Source organism: Fusarium solani, assembly GCF_023522795.1.
Source record: "Fusarium solani strain SB1 chromosome Unknown bctg00000000, whole genome shotgun sequence".
Classification (NCBI taxonomy): domain Eukaryota; kingdom Fungi; phylum Ascomycota; class Sordariomycetes; order Hypocreales; family Nectriaceae; genus Fusarium; species Fusarium solani.
This window is the reverse complement of record NW_027072157.1, coordinates 4,401,791-4,414,672: the sequence shown is the minus strand read 5'-3', so window position 1 is coordinate 4,414,672 and position 12,882 is coordinate 4,401,791. Positions and strand designations below refer to the sequence as shown.

The following is a 12,882-nucleotide window of genomic DNA, read 5'->3' as shown; positions in this document are numbered from 1 at the left end:
ATCAATCGGGATGCATCTTCTTTGACGGCAGACCGCCTTGTAAGCCACGTTGCGGTGCGGCTGCTACGTGAGCTGTGACGAGAACCGGCCAACTACTTCTCCCCTGCAGCTGCCAGCCAGTTTCTTTGTCTAGGGCGGAAAAGCACATGCTGTTCCGTGTTGTTACAAGCATTGTGTAAGGACAGCATAGGTCGCAAGACTGTCGGCGCTTTGTAGATTTGCAATGCAAGACACGAAACATAAGTAGGTACTTAGCAAGATGTAAATTCTCGTCCTAAAATTTGTAGTCTCTACTGGTATTCCGAGTTGTTACCTGGAGACATGATGGGAACCTCAAAGCTGTCTCGTCCTGGCCCGCGCATCCGTCATCTCATACCAAGACTGTCCTGCCTGTTTTCCCGAATCGGCACATGCAATCCCTTCATGATGAAATAAGTCCCCTGACCAAAAAATCCCCAATCGTGAAATTGAAGGCTTTCAAAGCCTTCTCAACCCGGTGTCCGAATAGTCGCCAAGTAGATCCTCCAGTAGTCTCCCGTTTCGTGCATGGGTGTGCCAACCCAAAGCCGGAGAGGGAAATAAGAGCTGGCGAGAGCAGCTTTCAGGCTATTGCGAGATTCATTCTGAAGCAGAATTTTGCTCTTACTCTCTGGGCCGTCCGCGGTTGGGTGCTGGCTGTCTGGCCCGTTGGAGGCGCCGGGCTGTCTTTGCCTTGCGCTGGAGGATAAGGAAATGTTCGGTTTCCATAACAGTGCTGAGTGCTTTCATCGGCTCAAGCTTTCTGAAGAGCTTGAGATAATCCGCTGCCTTCAATGCGCTCGGGTCCTCGGAAATATGATAGTAGTGCTTAGCGGCCTTCAATATGTGATAGAAGCATCTGTCGATGAGTCTATACGTTTCCAGATCCTTTTCCAAGATCTGTTCAGCTAGGCCATCATCCCAGGCCTTCTCACTGTAGTCTTCAGAGCTGCGAACACCTAAGAGACGACAAGCGCGCTGCGGGAACTGATCGAGCTGGTACTCGTACTCGTCGCCTGGCCATTTATCCTCGAAACTGTCGTCCCGGACGAGAGCATCGAGCGCATCCATGTACTTGATGTCAGTGACTGCCTTGGAGTTTGCCGTTTTGCAGATATTCCAGGCGCGCATGTCCAAATCTTCGTCGCACTCAGATTTGTTGTCACCTAACTGACGAAGGCTGACGAGAGCCTCGCACCAGCTGACAGACTTGGGGCTGGCTGAGGACTCCAAGTAGTTGATGATGTTGACCAGCCTCTTCTGGGAGTCAAGATGAGGCGTGGGGTTTGAGTCCTGGGTGGGATCAGTAACTTGGAGAAAGCCATCGTCTCCAACCTTGAGCCGCTTTCCGTGACCAAGGACGATAGCACCGGACCCAACAAGGCCGTCAAGTTGCCGTTGCGTTTCGTCGGGGCTGATAAACTTCCGCTTCTCGTTGGCGCTCATCTTCTCGATTGTGCGCCGCGCGAGGCGAACTCTTGAAGTTGTTGACGGGCTGGGGTGCTTAGCAAAATCGTCAAGTTGGGCGGACCTGGGGTGGGAAGACTGGAGAGTTAGTGGTCCAATACCGCCATGTGTCGAAAGTGCGTACTCACTGAATAGGTACTCTGTACAAGGGACGGAAACGAAATTGTCGAGGCGAGAAATGGACGCCCCAGTCAGGAGCTTGGGATATCTGAGGGGCAGAGGAGGTAAATCTGCCCCGAGGTTCGTGTGGCCTTGTGTTAGAGAGATAGAAAAGACTGGCTGTGGTCGATGTGGTGAAAGGAAACGAAGAAGAGAAGAAAGAGGAGAAATGGAGTTGAAGTAGAAGAGTGAGAAGAAAAGAGTGAAGTGAGGAGAGCGAGATGGAAGAGGAGTGAATCCGGAGGCAGTGATTCACTGATATCCGCGTTTGCTAGAGGTGAACGCTGGTTACTAGTGTTAGATGGAGTTGGTTGATGGCTATTTCACTACGTACTACCTAAAATTATATAAACGCAGCGTTTAATTCTTTTATAATTGCCTTCGTGTTTGTCGGTCAAATTGTAGATCGATAGCGGATATGGGGTTCTGAAAGGGGCAATGGCATAATGTGCCAGCAAGCCGACAAGCACATAGTCCCTTAGAACCTGGTATAGGTAATACATGGATTGATTTAAATTTTGCCTTTTCTTGTTAAGGTAAACTAATCTAATGAGTGGCTATGATTCAAGTGACTGTGGACATTGGACAAAGACAATCTTGGTTTAGGTCGATGCCTGTCGCAATCGATGAGCTGTAGTAACCTTGCGCTCCAGGATCACAAAAACATTCTGGTCCATCCATCCCTTCAGTGCATTGATAACATCAAGGTCGAGAGAGCGACGGAGGTGCCGCTCGGGCTCGGTCGACGATCCTAGGAAGCCTCGTCGTCGGCCGTCACGGAGCGCCGACTAGGCGTCATTGATGCATCGGGATACTTTAATGCTCTTGTCCAGAACCATCTCTGCCAGGCCATCGCCCCATACATTGTCATCTAGATCGTCAGGGTGGAGATGCCGACTAGATCGCATGCGTGCTCCGGGAAATCGTGAGCCACTTCATGGATCCGTTTCAGTCGATCGGCATCTAATTTCTTGGCCTCGAGAAGCTTAAGAAGACTCTGTACTAGATCGAGGCTTTGAATTGTGAATTTATGAGCATCCATGGCTATATTCCACGCCATAATGTCGGCATCCCCTTCGCGGGAAACACCCTGATCCCTCAACTGGCAAAGGGCCTTCCGGGCACTGTTCCAGTCCACAGACTGAGGGGCGACGGGCGATTCGAGGAACTGGATGATATTATCCAATCTCTGCTGCTCCGAATTCTGCTTGACTTTTCTCCTTGGGTCGACGCCAGTTACAATGGGAAGGCCGTCTTTGTCAAGCGTGAGCTCATGACCCTGACCGACCGTCAAAGCACCGGAGCGGACGAGCTCATCTAAACGAGAGCTGAGGGGATTTTGAGCATCAAGGTCGGTATCAATGGGGCCCGTCGGGGTTTCTGATGACGACATGTTGCAATAGAGTCGTCGAGTGTTTGTTTGGTTGAAAGACGATATGGTCGACGGATGTCTTGAGAAAGAAGGGCAGCTGGCTACCCGACGTGAGTCTTGATGAAAGAGAAATTGACGGACTGGGAAGGAAAATAAACGACGGGTTGAGTGACCTTTTGGTTTGGAAGTCCCTGCTTTGCGGAGGAGCAGAGTGTTTAAGTATGGCGTAGCTGGGAGTCTATTCTGGGACAAAGAATCTGGGTGGTCATGTTCTCGCCATGTTAAGAGAACAGAGAAATATGTTCTTACGTTTTCACTCGAGATATAATTCCAGCACATTGTTTTAGAAAGCACACATTGTTTAGAGCCCAAAACTATTCATGTACCTGCCGACCCTGACGGTCAAATCATGACGCCCGTGCCTACCCATCAGTCCGTCGTCGTCGTGGCCGTCGTAGTCATCGTAGTCGCCATGGTCATCGTGGTTATCGTGGTCGTCATGGTCATTATAGTTATCGTAGTCGTCGTAGTCGCCGTAGTCGTCATAGTCGTCGTGGTCGTCCCCAGTCAGACGCCGCCATTGACCTCGAAATTTGACCCCCAAAACAGCCCAGTGAGTGATGTCCTTTCCCTTCAGACCACCCACCCGCCGCCGGCGCCGGCCCCTTTTCTTGGTAGATGTTATGTTCTTCATTCGGAGTCGACGTCAAAGTCGACGTCGAAGCCGTCGTTCCTGTCGTCCTCATCGACTCCCGGCGACGGAGCTCGGTGGCCGCGGCGGACCTCACTAATCCTCTCCTGTAGAGACCGGAAAACCTGGTGATCCATGTCGTTTCTTGGGTCCTTGGATTTGAAAGTCATGACCAGCCCAGAAAAGCATTGCACCGCCAGCGCTCCAAGGCGGCCTGCGTCGTCAGGCTGAGCCTTGGCACGACGATGGAGTTCGAAAATCTTGTTGACGGAAAGAAAAATGTCGAGGTGGTTGTCTTCGAGTATGACCATCAACCTGGCGGCTTCGTCGTAGTCGCAGTCACGACGGCGACTGGCCACGCCAAGCATTCGCGCAACAAGCTGAGGCAGGATGCCTGGAAACTCGACGTCCTTGATGTGACCGGGGGAGTCACTTAGGTCTCGAGCAAGGTCCATAAAGGCCTGAAAGTCGCCCACGACGGCCTGTTGGGTGCATTCGATGCGTTTCAAGACCTGCTCGTGATAGAAGCGACGGCCCTGCATGCCGTCGACGGCGACGAACTCCAGTTCGGCCCAAAGCGCACTCCATTCTTGCGACCGGTCAAAAAGGTTGGATTTGATATGGTCAAGGATCTGACTGATCCTCTGCCTCGAAATGGTGGGAATTGGCCGGTCGGCCACCTTGACATTGCCCCTGGAGTCCACGCGAAGGCGCGTGCCACGGGGGACCTTGATTTCACCCGTCATGACCAATTGACAGAGCTGGTCTTCGATATGACGGCACAGCTCCATGGAAAGCCGATCCCGACGACTGGAGTCCGTCATTGTCGATGGTGCCTTCGAAAGTTGAAATGAGAAGAGAGGGGTGATGTTGGATTTGAGGGGGGGGGTCGAGGTGGTGAAGGCGATGAGAGGTGAAGAGGAAAGGAGGAAAAGAAAGAAGAGAAGAAATTGAGAATCGAGATGGTATATATAGACGGATCTAAGTGACTGTGATTCATCCCCTCGTCGGAGTGACTATGATTCACTGCCTGGGTGGTGAGGAGTACGCAACTGGAAGTTAGAGGAGGCAGTTTTGCCAAACTCGGGCTCCAGTATGCTACATGCTAGCAAACCGTAGCTCATCAAGGGGTTCCTAATATTGAGATGCACTGGGACCAGCTTTGATGCTTGAGATGTGCCTGGCTGCAGTGCAAGTTGGCAGCGTCGCGTTGATCGAATTGTAATGTATTCAATAAACACTGTCTCGATTAAACACACACATCTCCTCTATACTTGAGCAAAAAACGCCTTTCCATGGATAAAACCTAGAATCAACTCAACAACCCAATCACGCAGACTTTTTCGCCTTCTTGGCCTTTTTCCTCTTGTCACCAAATGCCTCCTCGTACACCTCGCTCGCCGTCTGCCCGACCTTGCGCTTCTGCTTGGCCGCCTTGACGCTGACCACGGGGTTCGACTTGCCCTGCTTGGCCGCGCTCAGAACCTGCTTTTCCGCCTCTTCCCACGCCGGAGCGTCGCCGTCGATCTCGTACCTTGAACTCGTTAGCTATGTACGTTTCACTGTTTAGTAAGAGAACTCACTGGTCAAGGGGCAAAGAGTCGATAAGCTCCCTTTGCTTCTTCTTCAGCTCCCTCAACGCCTCATCACCACCCTCCTCCAGTTCATCGTCAAGCGTGGTAGCCAAGGGCACGAATCGGTCATCCACAACCTCGTCATCGTGAGCTCCACTGGCGTTCTCACGAGTCACACCAAGGCGCTCGGCCTTGGGGAGCTCGGCGTCGACGGCCTCTGAGACAAGGGTTGCGAAGTGTCCCGTCACCTTACGCAGGATCTTGATGAACATGGCAAGGAGCTGGGACGAGGGCAGGGAGAGCTCCTGAGACACAACATCGACGTCCTTGTGCTGCAGACCGATAGCAAGCAGAATGCATTGCTGAACGCCCGTCAACTTGATGTCAGACTTGAGGCGGCCGGTAAAGTAGAGGTTAGCGATGGTCGGGATCAGATCCAGCACAACGTGGTAGTCGAGCATGTTGTTGGCGTACGACTCGAGTCGCTTCAGATCGAAAGGACTCAAGAGCCTGTCGAGCTCCACCTTGGTAAGAGGTTGAATCTCGGTCGAGTCCAGCTTGGCACCGGCATTGGCAGACTCGTCAATGCTGAGAGCACTGATGGCAGGGAACGAGCCGAACTGGTACGAGAGCAGAGACAGGAATCGCTTGTGGAAATCCCGGGAGAAGGCACCGAGCCAGCTGCGGTCATCACTGTTCTCAAGCGGTCGCAGCATGACGCAAGTGTGCTCTCCAGTAAGATCGTTGGCGGTCTGGCGGAGGTACACGGGAGAGAAAGATGCCCGCTTCCAGAACTTGTGCAGAGGAGGTGTCAAGCCGTAGCTGACACCGATATAGTCAAGTCTCTCGGGCTTCTTTTCTGAAAGCTTGGAGAACAGAGGGGGCATCTTGTTAATATCCCTCACCTTGATATCGTCGTCAAGCAGAGATGCATTGGCTAGATCTGCATTAGTAACTCGAGTCATGGCATCCTCCATGGCCTGGTCCTCGTCCTCAGACAGGTTGGCGAAACGGCCTTCGTAATAATCGGTAAGGAGCTCCAGCGCCTTGGTGCCATATCCCATAGAGACATACTCGGGGTTCGTGGCAATACGAACAACTCGAGCACCAGACAGAGAAGCAAAGTCCTCGTCTTGGAACTGCTGGCTGACCAGCCAGGGGATGAGGTCACCATTTGGCCGTTGTCCTCGGCTTAGACTGTTCAGAACACTCTGTCTGCTAATCTTTCCTTCCAGTGACACCTGGATCACACAGAGCGGCTCTGGCAATCTTGTGCTATCCTCAGAGACGGGGGAACAAGAACAAACAACTCATGGGCGGGTGCGTCACTCATGAGCTGCAGGTCATCTGGTGAGTTCTTGTAATGACTGGCAACGTACAGAGCAACCATCTGCTGCAGGAACTTCTCGGACACGGGGTGGAAAGAAAACAGGGTATCTCGGTTGACGTTCAGAAGCTGACACTGTGTGGGATCAGGGCAGCCGTTGATGTTGGACTTTGCCTTGGGCAGGGTGGCATCGAGGCAGAGAAGGGTGTTGAGCCACTTCTCGACGGCATCTCCTTGGGCATATCGGATGGGCTCGGAAAGGGTGATTTCTCGCAACTTTCGGCCAGCCTGGAACTCCTCCTTTGAGGCCCTGCCAGTTGAGCGATCCGCAAGCTCAGTACCCTCACCGGTCGAGGAGGCAGAGCGTGACTGTTCTCTGAGCTGCTTGATCAGCTTCAGAGACAGAGATCGACCAGTTCCTTCGTAACCGTTGATGGTAGACGCCATAAACACCAGGTAAGGACCCATCAGCTTCCGCACAAGTGGCAGGGGAATAGCGGCAGCCTCATCGATAACCACAAGCTCAGCCTGTCCCAGCACGTGGGCGTCTTGGGGTCGGATGTACTGGATCGTCTGTCGGTGTTGTCGGTGGATGTTGACTCTAACAATAGCCTTGTTGAAATCGGGGTTGGTGCTCTGGATGATGGAGTAGTCGGCGTGATCGGCGTATCCCAGGGCGTCGAAGCCCTTGAAAACAAACTCGAAGAGGGTCTTCAAGTTCTCGGGCGAGGGAGAGGTAATGAAAATGTTGCTGTATCCGTACGCGACGGCGGCTGCGACAGCAACACCAAGAGCAGCAGACTTTCCTCGACCTCGAGCAGCAGTCAGGGCAACGGTGCTTCGCAGCGTCTTCTCGGCGATCGCATCTGTGAAAGTGATGAGGGCCTTGGCCTGGTCGAGGGTCTTGGCAAGGGAGATAAGAGATCCCACAGGCTGTCGGTCCTCGTTCTGCTCCTTCACGGCCTCGAGCTCAGCCTGCGACTCGGACTTGGGCTGGTCCAGGTCAGCAGGAGGAAGAGCCCTCACACCCTTGCCGCCGGAAATAGGAAGCACGTTCATCTCATCGTCGATGACCAGACACGAGTTGCATCCACCCAGCGAAAGGATGAAGCGCTCGTTGAATCGCGCAACCACGTCGTCGTGTGCCTCGGTCCTGTACCGCGAGTGGACGTCCATAGACAGGTTGTAGAGCTGCTTCAAGCTGTTCATTCCCTTGAGCAGCAGAATGACCATACCACCGCCCTCGACAGTCTCGATCGTTCGCGCAAGGGTGTTGGGTGTGATAGCCTCAAAATCTTGCAGAATGCACATGCCAAAGGTCTGACCCAGGATCTTGTCCGTCTCCTTGTAGTAGGTGTATCGGATGTTGTGCAGCGACACAAACAGCTCGAAGGGGTCCTCCTGGTTCGCCTCGCGGATGCCTCGCTTGATCTCCTTCTTGATCTTTGTCTCGCGCTTCTTCCGGTGACTGTCGTCCTCGCGTTAGCTCGTCGCATTGGGCCGGGGGACCGCAGGAGCATACCTGGTGAAGCCAAGAAGCTTGTGCTTGTACGCCCACAGGACCGAATTGTTCTGGTTCGGGGTGGCCTGCGACGCCTGGGCCATGATATAATGCAGATTCACGATAATGTCCTTGGACTTGTCTCCCACCACCACGAAGAAGCTTCTCTTCTTCTCCTGCACTCCATTCTTGATGAGCGCCTGGATGCGCGAGTCTCTATATTCTCATCGTTAGCATACATGGTTAGCAGGCACAGAAGTCAGTCAACTTACACAACTTTGCGCGCCATCGTTGCTGGATTTTCCACGGGCCAATCGCTTTGAAAATACGCTGGCGCATATGCGATCTCGTCTCGAGGTGGGACTGGGTCAAAAATCCAAAATTTTGGCGGTCGGGGACTTTCTGCCGGGCGGTGAACGCGGTGAGAATCTCAAAGTGGGGGTCTCACCGACAGGGCCACTTGACCGAGTACTCACCTGCGACTCACCTCGGTGGACTATTGAAATTCAACCACATCCGCAACGCCGATGATTGGCTTTGGTCGTGGCTTTGTATTTGACTTTGAAATTGAATTCCGGAGTTGTACTATTCAAGATTTACCCTTTGTATACTCATATGAGATGATAAAAGCCATGGTTTCCGATCACACTGACTTGCAGTTAAGGACTTCTGGAAATATTTCACGAGGATCAAACTTGAACAAGAAGAAAGAGAGTGAATTTTACAGCTAGTTATACAGTATCGTCTTGTTTAGGAGACTGCAGTCACCATGTGGAAACGGCTCAGCTCATTTGCAATGATGATTGTTACCTGCGCGAGTCTATAGTAAGATGAAAAGCCTCACAGCGCACTGCCACAGTTCCACAAAGACAATTCATCACCTTCCATGCCCAGACACCACGAATGAATAACCCCTTCGAATGCTCATGTGTGTGTGAGAGAGAAAGGAAATAGCAGTCGAGCAAGGGGTGGGGGAGCATAAAAACACAGTCCTCTAAGTTCGGTCCAACTTGCGGCGCAGGACTCGCGTCCGCTTCATGAGCTTCTTGTACTTCTTCTTCTTCATCTTGAGTTTTCGTTGCCGCTTGACGCTGATGGCGTGCATGTCGCGGCGGCCCTGGGCCTCGTCAAACTTGAGCTGGCGGAGAGCGAGTCGCTCGAGGAAGCTCCGGGGCTGGGCGTCCTGCATGATTCGGGGGCTGTGGGCCATGATACGGATCTGGCCATCGGGGTCGGTTGACTCCTCAATGGTGAAGAGGGCCTTGTAGACGCGGTGCTGGGGAACCTCCTCGGCGGCCTCAGCCTCGGCGACGGCACCGTCCGTCTCGGCAGCGGACTGCGGTTGGGGCAGCGGTGGCGGTCGGAAGGGGAGGAACTCGCCCGACATGGTGTCGATCTGGAGGTACATGCTCGACTCGCTGCCGTCGGCGTTCTTGATATCAACCTTGTGCATGGAATCCTGTCCCTCCTGTCCGATGGTCATCTGGGCCATGGGGCCTTCCAGCTGGTCGATAGTGTCGGAAAGAGTCGACATGGTGTCGGACATCTTGTTGTTCCTGGTTCGGGAGGTGAAAATGGAAGCAAAGTGCTCATCGGTCACGGCTCGGGGCATCGTTTGTGTGACCGAGATGGGCCTATGTAGCGAGAAGAAACTTGATAGACCGAGAGCTGGACCATAGTCAGCAAATGCCACACGAAAATCCGCCATTGAGACACCTGAAGACCTACCTTCTTGCGACATGTGGTGCGTGTTGGGGACGCTGGGCAACTTCTTGACAGAAGCCGCTCGCTCGGAGGCATCCTTGCTGCTCTTGCGTTTCCGCTTCTCGGTGCCAGACTTGGGGCTCGCGGTCGAGGCGGGGACCGACTGGCCGGCCGATATTTCGCTGGAGCCGTTATCGGATCTCGAGGGCTTGGAGGAGGAGCATCGTCGCTGCTGATTGCGAAGAAAGACGGGGATGGCCTTGGGAGCCGAGGAGGCGAGGGCAGAGATGACGCCGGTCTGAGGGGCGGAGGAGATGGCGGAGGAGGCGACACGCCGCACCGAGGAGGGCAACATGGCTGTTACCGCGGCGCAGGCAGTCCGCAGAGGTTGTCGATGGAGGAGAGAGGGTGTTTTGGAGGTCGTGACGACTTCCTGATGGTGTCGGTTGTATCTTCAAAATCCGGATTTGGCCGCTCGGAAAAGGCTGCGCTCGCTGTGATGGGTGAGTGGACGTGAGTGGACGGGGAGTGGCGCTAAACTGCTTGTGGCCTAAGGCAGCAAGCGATAACGGGCACAGGCAACTGAGGTCTCCCAACCGCTGCACCTTGATTGATCACGGGGCTTCTCCGCAGCTGAACTGAAGCAAGGCAATAAGTGACTCAAAAAGGCGGGATAGAAGCTAATGGCCGTAGATTTGGCCCCTGTGATCCTATTTCGGTCACTTTGGCATGATTTCATGAGCGCATTAATGTTATTGTTGCCGCAATGGCTGAACACATCATGAGGAGATATCGTCGTTACGCCATGAGGCTTAGCGGCTCATCCCGCACTCGTAAGATAAGTCGGACGAGACAAGGTAGATCCAACTAGTGACTCTGAATTGCTTACTGTACAATGATGGATTTGGTCTATCAGAAACATGGTCTGAGTCTTCAAGATGCGATGCTCGCTCTCCCTTTCTTTCCTTTCCCTTCCTGTCCTTTCCTGGTGGCCTTTTAACCCGAAATCAACCGAAACAGATGCTATCTTGACGCGAACATGAACACACACTTCTATGTCTATGTCTCAAAGTAAACGGCAGAGATGCTTTCGAATAATCCGACATGACTGATTACCGGTTGTTGATCCAGCTCAGGTAGGAGTTCCAACCGATCGACACGATGTTGGCAAAGAAGACTCGGTGCTGGAGGGGGATGAAGGAGAAGTTGATGACCTGGACAAAGGGCCAGAGCATCCAGTTGGCCTTGAGCGCCGGCCACCAAGTGGTCTCGACTCGTTGCTTGGGGCTGTTGCCTTCCATGGTGGCCATGCTGCCAAGGAAGACGCCGATCATGACGGGTGCGAAGAGAAGTTGATCGCAAGCCACACGGGCGAGAGTTTCAACCTTCCTGTTGCGCGCGTTGACGTTGCGAGCGAGGAAACCAAACCAGGTTGTTGCCACGGGGCCAAAGACGACTATCAAGAGTTAATTAATGATTCGAAACCAGTGAACTACCGTTGGAAACACTCACAGCCACCGTAAAGGGCCATGCGACCTGTTCGAACCAAGTCATGCTTCTCAACGCCCTTCTTCTCGACGAGCTGCTGAGCCGTGATATCACCAGTGGCAAAGAGCACCGCCGTGGTGACGCTCTGGGTGAGCAGCGGGCGAGCGGCCAGCCGGGCGTTGTACCTGAGCGATCCAGGGTCAGCACGGACGCTGCAGCAGATGATGGGACGTGCCTGAGTGAAGCATTCTAGAAGACGTACCAACGAATGAAAGAAGCCATTGCGACGGTGGATTTGACTTCTCTGGGCGAATCGAGGAACAAAGAATGGATATGCTTTGGATCTTGGCCAAAGTTTAAAATTCACTCAAAAATCCTTTTCGCTTTGGCTTTTTGGGAGAGAAAAAGAGACCGGCAGGGTGCGCCTCTAGGATTCCCCACGAGCCTTTTGGTTGATGTACGCCACAAGTTGGGCGAGAGACGCGTCTATGCGACGATTGGCGAGAGGACGTGAGGCTGCTGCAGGTAAGGTAGTCAGGCGGGAAATACCCCAACTCGCGGAGGAAAGGAAACAACGGTAGGTATCAAGAGAAGAAATTGGAGAAGGGAAGATGGCGTTTCTTTTTTTCGTCGAGGTTGATTACGCGGTACCGTTGTTTTGCAAAGGTGGAAGAAAAAAAAAGTACGATTCAGGTACTGGAGCGGCAAACAGCTACAGCATAAGTATCATGACGTAGCGACACCGGCGTTTGATAGGAGTCGACCTGAGGTGGCCTTGGTTTCCTCTCTAGGGGCTCCAGACTTTTTGTGTTTTCTGCTGAGCACTATCCTCACCACCAAGAGATCCGCCCGGTTAAACTCGCCATCTCGGTTTAATGCACACCGATGTCCGATTACGAAGATGGCGTCTGGTGCTTTTATGAGTTTACTGAGAGATGAGGTGCGCGATTGCTGCATGGCCATGCCTCATCAATGGAATGAATGGGATGGGATGGGATGCGGAGTTTCCTGGCTTGGATAGCGGGCTTTCTCTACTCCAGGCAGCTAGGATTTTCGACCTGGACTAGCGGGCTTGCGAAGAAGAAAAGAAAAGTCGATCCGTTCTCGTGAGCCTGTGAGATTGAATCTACTGTGGAGTTTCAAGTCTGCCAAGGGGGTGAGACCAATGAGGACGGTTGCTTTGCTGTGATGGGCGTCCTCTCCGCACATTGCAACTGCATAGAAATGGATCTAGAGTTGGTTATCGGGCGCTCCCATCGCTTGACGCCGGGACTTCGGCGTGTTCCTAGGCTCCGAGATACATCAATAACTAGAGCACCTCGACACGCGTGGGAAGTTGGCGTTTCTCCCTCTACCATCACTGATGGCGATACCGGCTAAACCAAGATGAAGCATTGCAAATTACCTCAGAGCAGCTAACCAGTGTTAGCCAAACTCCCAGTGCAATTAGCAACTGAGACAACTTCCTAAATGGGAGCTAGACGCGGCAGCGAGACGGATATATGCATCTTCACTCTTCACTTACTACGTCCAAGATCTCCTCTCCCGAAACATCATTCTCGTCAACGGGGGCACAACGTC

At 53.1% G+C, this 12,882-nt stretch overlaps 6 protein-coding genes across 6 annotated transcripts; all 6 read right to left on the bottom strand.

Moving 5' to 3' along the window:
- Positions 1 to 642: 642 nt before the first annotated feature.
- Positions 643 to 1,464, bottom strand: MRS44_001396 (uncharacterized protein; the record flags this gene model as incomplete). Its single annotated transcript, XM_046282567.1, has 1 exon — positions 643 to 1,464. The coding sequence occupies one exon, from the start codon at positions 1,462 to 1,464 to the stop codon at positions 643 to 645; it is 822 nt and encodes a 273-aa protein (XP_046138339.1).
- A 1,051-nt stretch (positions 1,465 to 2,515) lies between these two features.
- Positions 2,516 to 3,037, bottom strand: MRS44_001395 (uncharacterized protein; the record flags this gene model as incomplete). The annotated part of the gene is made up of 1 exon (XM_065623681.1): positions 2,516 to 3,037. One exon carries the CDS (start codon positions 3,035 to 3,037, stop codon positions 2,516 to 2,518), a length of 522 nt encoding a protein of 173 aa, XP_065480116.1.
- A 669-nt stretch (positions 3,038 to 3,706) lies between these two features.
- Positions 3,707 to 4,531, bottom strand: MRS44_001394 (uncharacterized protein; the record flags this gene model as incomplete). The annotated part of the gene is made up of 1 exon (XM_046282568.2): positions 3,707 to 4,531. One exon carries the CDS (start codon positions 4,529 to 4,531, stop codon positions 3,707 to 3,709), a length of 825 nt encoding a protein of 274 aa, XP_046138340.1.
- A 505-nt stretch (positions 4,532 to 5,036) lies between these two features.
- On the bottom strand, positions 5,037 to 8,398 carry MRS44_001393 (uncharacterized protein; the record flags this gene model as incomplete). The annotated part of the gene is made up of 5 exons (XM_065623680.1): positions 5,037 to 5,241; positions 5,291 to 6,522; positions 6,579 to 8,076; positions 8,131 to 8,325; positions 8,382 to 8,398. The coding sequence occupies 5 exons, from the start codon at positions 8,396 to 8,398 to the stop codon at positions 5,037 to 5,039; spliced, it is 3,147 nt and encodes a 1,048-aa protein (XP_065480115.1).
- Positions 8,399 to 9,103: 705 nt separating this feature from the next.
- MRS44_001392 (uncharacterized protein) lies at positions 9,104 to 10,168 on the bottom strand (the record flags this gene model as incomplete). The annotated part of the gene is made up of 1 exon (XM_065623679.1): positions 9,104 to 10,168. The coding sequence occupies one exon, from the start codon at positions 10,166 to 10,168 to the stop codon at positions 9,104 to 9,106; it is 1,065 nt and encodes a 354-aa protein (XP_065480114.1).
- Positions 10,169 to 10,925: 757 nt separating this feature from the next.
- Positions 10,926 to 11,583, bottom strand: MRS44_001391 (uncharacterized protein; the record flags this gene model as incomplete). Its single annotated transcript, XM_065623678.1, has 3 exons — positions 10,926 to 11,269; positions 11,326 to 11,513; positions 11,564 to 11,583. 3 exons carry the CDS (start codon positions 11,581 to 11,583, stop codon positions 10,926 to 10,928), a joined length of 552 nt encoding a protein of 183 aa, XP_065480113.1.
- Positions 11,584 to 12,882: the final 1,299 nt, after the last annotated feature.